This window comes from Leucoraja erinacea, chromosome 35 (genome assembly GCF_028641065.1).
Source record: "Leucoraja erinacea ecotype New England chromosome 35, Leri_hhj_1, whole genome shotgun sequence".
In the NCBI taxonomy this organism is placed as follows: domain Eukaryota; kingdom Metazoa; phylum Chordata; class Chondrichthyes; order Rajiformes; family Rajidae; genus Leucoraja; species Leucoraja erinaceus.
Window position 1 is genome coordinate 11,947,277 of NC_073411.1, and position 6,000 is coordinate 11,953,276.

Here is a 6,000-nt window from a genome sequence, read left to right on the forward strand (position 1 = left end):
AATCTTTTTAAATCAAAGAAATGCCAGTGAAATATCTCTGCTCCGCAACAAAAATTAAGAAGTGTTAAGCAGGAAGAATGCTAGAGGGAGCAGGAGTTTCATTTACCTCGGTCCCTTTGATCTAAAGCACGTCTGACAGAGACATCGAGGCAATAAAGGGAAGTTGCAAAGGTAATGGTGAAATCTCACTTTAATTTACTGACAAGCAGAACATACTCGGCAAGGTCCCTCCGCAATCATTTTTCTCATTTTCATGGAATATAAATATTACCGTCCCCACACATCTTTGGCAACAGAAAGACTTTTATTCATGCATGCCCTGCACAAGTCGCCCATTGTCCACACAACACACTGCACCTGGTTTAACCATTCACTTGGCTGAAGCAGACACAAATGCACTCCTGCAAATCCGTTCACGACATATAGCCTTTATGTTAAAACTGTTCAGTTTAGTTTAGAGACAGGCCCTTCGGCCCACCCATGCCGTACCAACCAGCGATCCCCACACACTAATGCCCCTGTCCCACTTAGGAAACCTGAACCAAAACCTCTGGAGACTTTGCGCCCCACCCAAGGTTTCCGTGCGGTTCCCGGAGGTTTTTGTCAGCCTCCCCACCTGCTTCCACTACCTGCAACCTCCGGCAACCACCTGCAACCTCCGGGAGCCACACGGAAACCTTGGGTGGGGCGCAAAATCTCCAGAGGTTTCCGTCCAGGTTTCCTAGGTGGGACAGGGGCATTACACTTAATATAAGTAGATGATTTAATCCACTTACAGCATTGCCAGAGTCAGCGAGTGTGTCTCTCCACTATCATTGTACATAAAACGGCAAAGTCATTATAGCTCAATGACTGTGGATAATTTACAATGATGTGTTGGGATAATTGGGATCATTTACGATTCTTACCAAAGACAATTAACCTATAAACCTGTACGTCTTTGGAGTGTGGGAGGAAACCGGAGCACCCAGGGAAAACCGGTAAAACGTGCAAACTCCGTATAGTCAGCACCCGCAGTCAGGATCGAACCGGGATTCTGGTGCTGCCGCTGTGCCAACTATATCGCCGAGTTTCCGTGTCCATTTTGGTGTGTATTTATACTCCATGTTCTCCAGTTCACTTTCAGCCAAAAGTAGAAGGCAAGAGTGTTCAGGAGTCTGATTAGCTTTCTCCAACATAGAAACGTTCCCACTAACTTTCTGTGGTGTTTTGAACACAATGTTTCCAGACTATTATTACAAACGGGGGGGGGGGGGCAGGGGGGGGGGGGGCTACTGCCTCACAGTACTGGTTTGCGATCCTGACCTTGGGTGCTGACTATGTGAAGTTTGAACGCTCTCCCCGTGACATCGTGGGTTGTCTCCAGGTGCTCTGGTTTCCTCCCACATTCCAAAGGTTAATTGGCCTCCATAAATTTGCCCCTAGTGTGAAAATAGTGGACGAGAAAATGGGAAAACATAGAACTAGTGGGAACGGTCTGATCAATGGTTAGCATGGACTCAATGGGTTGAAGGGCCTCTTCCCATGCTGTATCTTTTAATCTATTCAATCAAAACATCTATAATTAGAATTTTTATATGTGAATTTTACTTTCCAATTCTCTTGCATCCTCTGGGTTGATCATCTCGATGTATAACGACTCCACTAGGGGCTAGTGGAGTCAAGGGAGATGTGGAGAAGGCAGGCACGGGTTATTGATAGGGGATGATCAGCCATGATCACAATGAATGGCGGTGCTGGCTCGAAGGGCCGAATGGCATCCTCCTGCACTTATTTTCTATCTATCTGTGAGTGTGTTACTGATAATTCAGAAACCTCCTCCCTTGAGCTGAATTTTACTGTCAACTGGAAGCAATGTAGCTGCTACAAGCTGCATGTCTTCAAACCAGATTATTAAATACACCCGTGGTTGCATCGTTGTGACTTTCAATGTTTTAAAAAACAATGCAATCCTCAGGATACCCATAAACTCCAAGAAATAATTGCAGCAGTTACACTGTGGGACTGTGCCAAAGACGGTGCCAGGATATGCATGGTGGCTCTGCTATTTCATATACAATGCAGACACACACAAGATGACACTGCCAAAGTAATGAAGTGTTGGAAATCTACTGTCCAGTGGACAATAAAATCCAGCTCAAAGGAGGATGTTTCTGAATTATCAGTAACACACTCGTTGTATCCATATAGAGGCCATGAAGTAACTGGACAGGTTAACCCTATTTAACCTCCATGAATCACTCTCCATGACACATCACATTTGGCGTTGAAAATTTGACAACTGAAATTCTGAGTGCTTTTGATTGAGTAAACAGAGAATTGCTTGGAACTTTAGCCCCAGTCTGTAGTGCTAAATGGGGCTGTCCCACTGCGGCAACCTAATTGACGAGTTTAGAAGGGTTTGCCCTTGACTCGTACTCACAGCATAGCATGGTGGACACGAGGTCCTAGGAGGTCTTTGTAACTCTCCTTCATGCTCGAGAGTGGTCCCCGCGTACTCGAGGCCTCAGCTGGGTCATGGAGTAATTTTCAACATGCTGAAAAATGCCCGCAAGTAAAAATAGGTCGCCATGGGAAAAAAAAAATCCAAAAAAAAATCGATATTTGTTTTACTCGTAGGTTTAGTCGAAGTAGGTCGTAGTATGTCGGCATGTTAGTCGTAGGTAATCGAGGGTAGTCAAAGGTAAGGTAGTCAAAGGTAGTCAAAGGTAGTCGTATAGTCTTCAACAAAGTCGAAGGGAGGTCATCTTCACTCTCCGCTATTCAGTGTCCAATTTTCCCGAAGCTAGTCGGAGCTAGTCTTCAACATAGTTGAAGGAGGTTGAAGGAGGTCTTCAACATGACACTTTTTCTAACTCTCCAAAAATCTTTTCAACTCGCCAATTAGGTCACCGCAGTGGGACAGCCCCTTAAGTGTATTATATAGTAATTTCAGGATTTAACCTGGGTGTCCTTATCCCTCCATTCCCTGCATATCCATGTGCCTATTTAACAGCCTCTTAAATGCTGCTTTTCCATCTGCACCCATCACCACAGCACAGGCAGCCACCACTCTATGTAAAACTTGCCCCAACCATCTCTTTTACACTTTGCCCCTCTCACCACAGCTATGCCCTCTAGATTCGACATTTGCACCCTAAGAGAAAGAATTTGGAATTTCCCATAGCTAAGCCTCATAATTTCATGAACTTCTATAAGGTCTCTCCTCAAACTCTGGTTTTCCAGGGGAAACAATACAAATTTGTCCAATTATAGCTAATACCACCTAATCTAGGCAGCATCTGGTAAATCTCTTGTGCCTACTCTTCAAAGCTTCCACATTGTGCAATGGGACAAGTAGAACTGCACACAAATCTCCAAATGGTGCCATCCCAAAGCCTTAAGATCAAAACACAAAATGCTGGAGTAACTCAGTGGGTCAGGCAGCATCGGTGGAGGGAATGGACAGGTGAAGTTTCAGTTCAGGGTCCACCTTCAGGCACTAAACGTCACCGATCCATCCTCTCAGATGCTGCCTTACCCACTGATTTCCTACAGCATTTTGTGTTTTACTTAGGATCTGAGCAAAGCACGGACACAGGCCCTTCGGCCCAACTTACCCATGCAGCCCAGGATGCCCCATCTACACTCGTCCCACCTGCCCGCAGTTCCTTGCAGTTTCTTCCGTCTCCAAAGTCTTAAGAGCGTGTTGTGTCTTGAACAGGCAACTTATTATAAACAAATAGAATTCAGTTGCGTAAGAAGTGAGACAAGCAGAGACAAGGCAGAAAAAGCCCAGTTTCGATTTGACAAGAATCTCGTAACTACCTTGAGCAAGTGGCGAACCTTTAATTAAACCACAGATCTAACTCCGAATATTTGACAGCATTAAAGAATTTGATAAATCTCTTCACACCCACACACCCCTCCCCTCTAAAAAAAACACCATTTTGCTGGGGGTGCTGTTTCTCATTTATCTTTCAAACCAAAAACAAAACCTATTAATTATGTCTGCAGATGTAATTTTATCCCCTGAAGGGACTTCCCCATTAATGGGGAATTGGATACAAGGCCAAAGTAAACAAGGGCAAAAAGTCTAATCAAGGATGAAACTTCAACTAGTTGCAATAACCAAAGAAATATAACAGTTATTATGGGAAGGAATGGACGTCCAGGGTCGCGGCTAACATCCATCTAAATCCCACAAGTTCAAGTGAGTTTATTGTCATGTGCCCCTGACATTGAACAACCTCAGTGGTTGAGTACTTTAATGAGTACTTTAATGAGTACTTTTTGACTGGCGATGTTTGTTTTAAATTCCGAAAATAGACACAAAATGCTGGAGTGACTCAGCGTTGGACAGGCAGCATCACTGGAGAGAAGGGGTGGGTGACGTTTTGAGTCAGGGGAGAGGGAGACACAGAGATAAGGAAGGGTAGGGTGTGAAAACGAAACAGTCAAGTCAAGTCAAGTCAAGTTTATTTGTCACATACACATACGAGATGTGCAGTGAAATGAAAGTGGCAAATGCTCGCGGACTTTCGTGCAAAAGACAAACAACAAAACAACCAAACAAACTATAAACACAATCATAACACACATATTGCAAATCAAGGAAAATGTAATATTGTGAGCGAGGAGATGGCAACAGCATAGCATAAAATGTAGCAGGGGGGACAGTCAGACTGGTCGGAGAACTGTGGTGGAGAGAGGAGGGGAGAGCAAGGAGTTACTTGAAGTTAGAGAAGTCAACATTCAAATCGCTGGGGTGTAAAATTACCAAGTTAAATATGAGCTGCTGGTAGACAAAAGTGCTGGAGAAACTCAGTGGGTGCAACAGCATCTAAGGAACGTTTCGGGCCGAAACCCTTCTTCAGACTGATTATCTATGGAACAAAGGAAATAGACAACTGATTATCTATGGAACAAAGGAAATAGACAACTGATTATCTATGGAACGAAGGAAATAGACAACTAATTATCTATGGAACGAAGGAAATAGACAACTGATTATCTATGGAACGAAGGAAATAGACAACGTTTCGGGCTGAAACCCTTCGGGTTTCAGCCCGAAACGTTGCCTATTTCCTTCGCTCCATAGATGCTGCTGCACTCGCTGAGTTTCTCCAGCATTTTTGTGTACCTTCGATTTTCCAGCATCTGCACAGTTCCTTCTTAAACACAATGCGAGTTGCTGTTTCACCCACCCACAATTGGCGCCGGGCCTCACACACTCCGACGGAATAACCCATCACTCACCGAGAAGAGAGTGGCGGAGATTGTCAGTGTTAGTTTGAGGATGAAGTAGACGGCATCGGCGCCCGTGCGGCGCAGACGTGAGCGGCCGCTCATCTCCCCGGTCCCCGGCTCCAGCAGCTCCGGCCCCGGCCACTCACGCACCCTGGTACCGAGGGCAACAGCCGGCCGGCCAGCCAGCCAGCACTCAGGCTACCTCCAGCTTCCGCCCCTGCAAAACTGAAAGCAAAAGCAGCACCAGCTGCAGCCCGGCTCACTCACTCACAAAGTTCTCCTCCTTTGTCTCATCCCCGCGCTGACTGCCCAATCCAGCCCCAGCACCGACCAGCATTGAGCTCCCACTATGTTTCGAGGTCCTGTTAACACAACAAAGGGACCTGTTTCTCTATCAATCTGTGTTTGAGGGGATCAGGGCAAAGGCAAGGAACAGGACTCAAATATATTGGGAGCTCAGTAATGGTCCACATTTTAACCTCCGTTTACTTTCTTCTCAACTCTAACAAACCTAACTTAGGACAAGAGGTGTGTGTGTGTTCCTGTGTCTCTCTCTGTATGTGTGTGTGTGTGTGTTGTGTGTGTCTCTGTCTGTATGTGTGTGTGTGTGTGTGTGTGTGTGTTCCTGTGTCTCTCTCTGTATGTGTGTGTATGTGTGTTCCTGTGTCTCTCTCTGTATGTGTGTGTGTGTGTGTGGGTGTGTGTGTGTTCCTGTGTCTCTCTCTGTATGTGTGTGTGTGTGTGTGTGTGTGTCCTGTGTCTCTGTGTGTG

At 45.5% G+C, this 6,000-nt stretch overlaps 1 protein-coding gene across 3 annotated transcripts in view; it reads right to left on the minus strand.

Moving 5' to 3' along the window:
• Nucleotides 1-5,504, minus strand: part of zgc:110329 (uncharacterized protein LOC550500 homolog) — an 87,653-nt gene extending 82,149 nt beyond the window's left edge. The window contains exon 1 of one of the 3 annotated variants that reach the window (XM_055662317.1): nt 5,239-5,504. In XM_055662317.1, the coding sequence (XP_055518292.1) occupies nt 5,239-5,331 (93 nt within the window). In that variant the 5' untranslated portion in view covers nt 5,332-5,504. The remainder of the gene's footprint in view (nt 1-5,238) is intronic. The other 2 variants (XM_055662318.1, XM_055662316.1) reach the window with 2 other exon arrangements.
• Between the last annotated feature and the right edge of the window lie 496 nt (nt 5,505-6,000).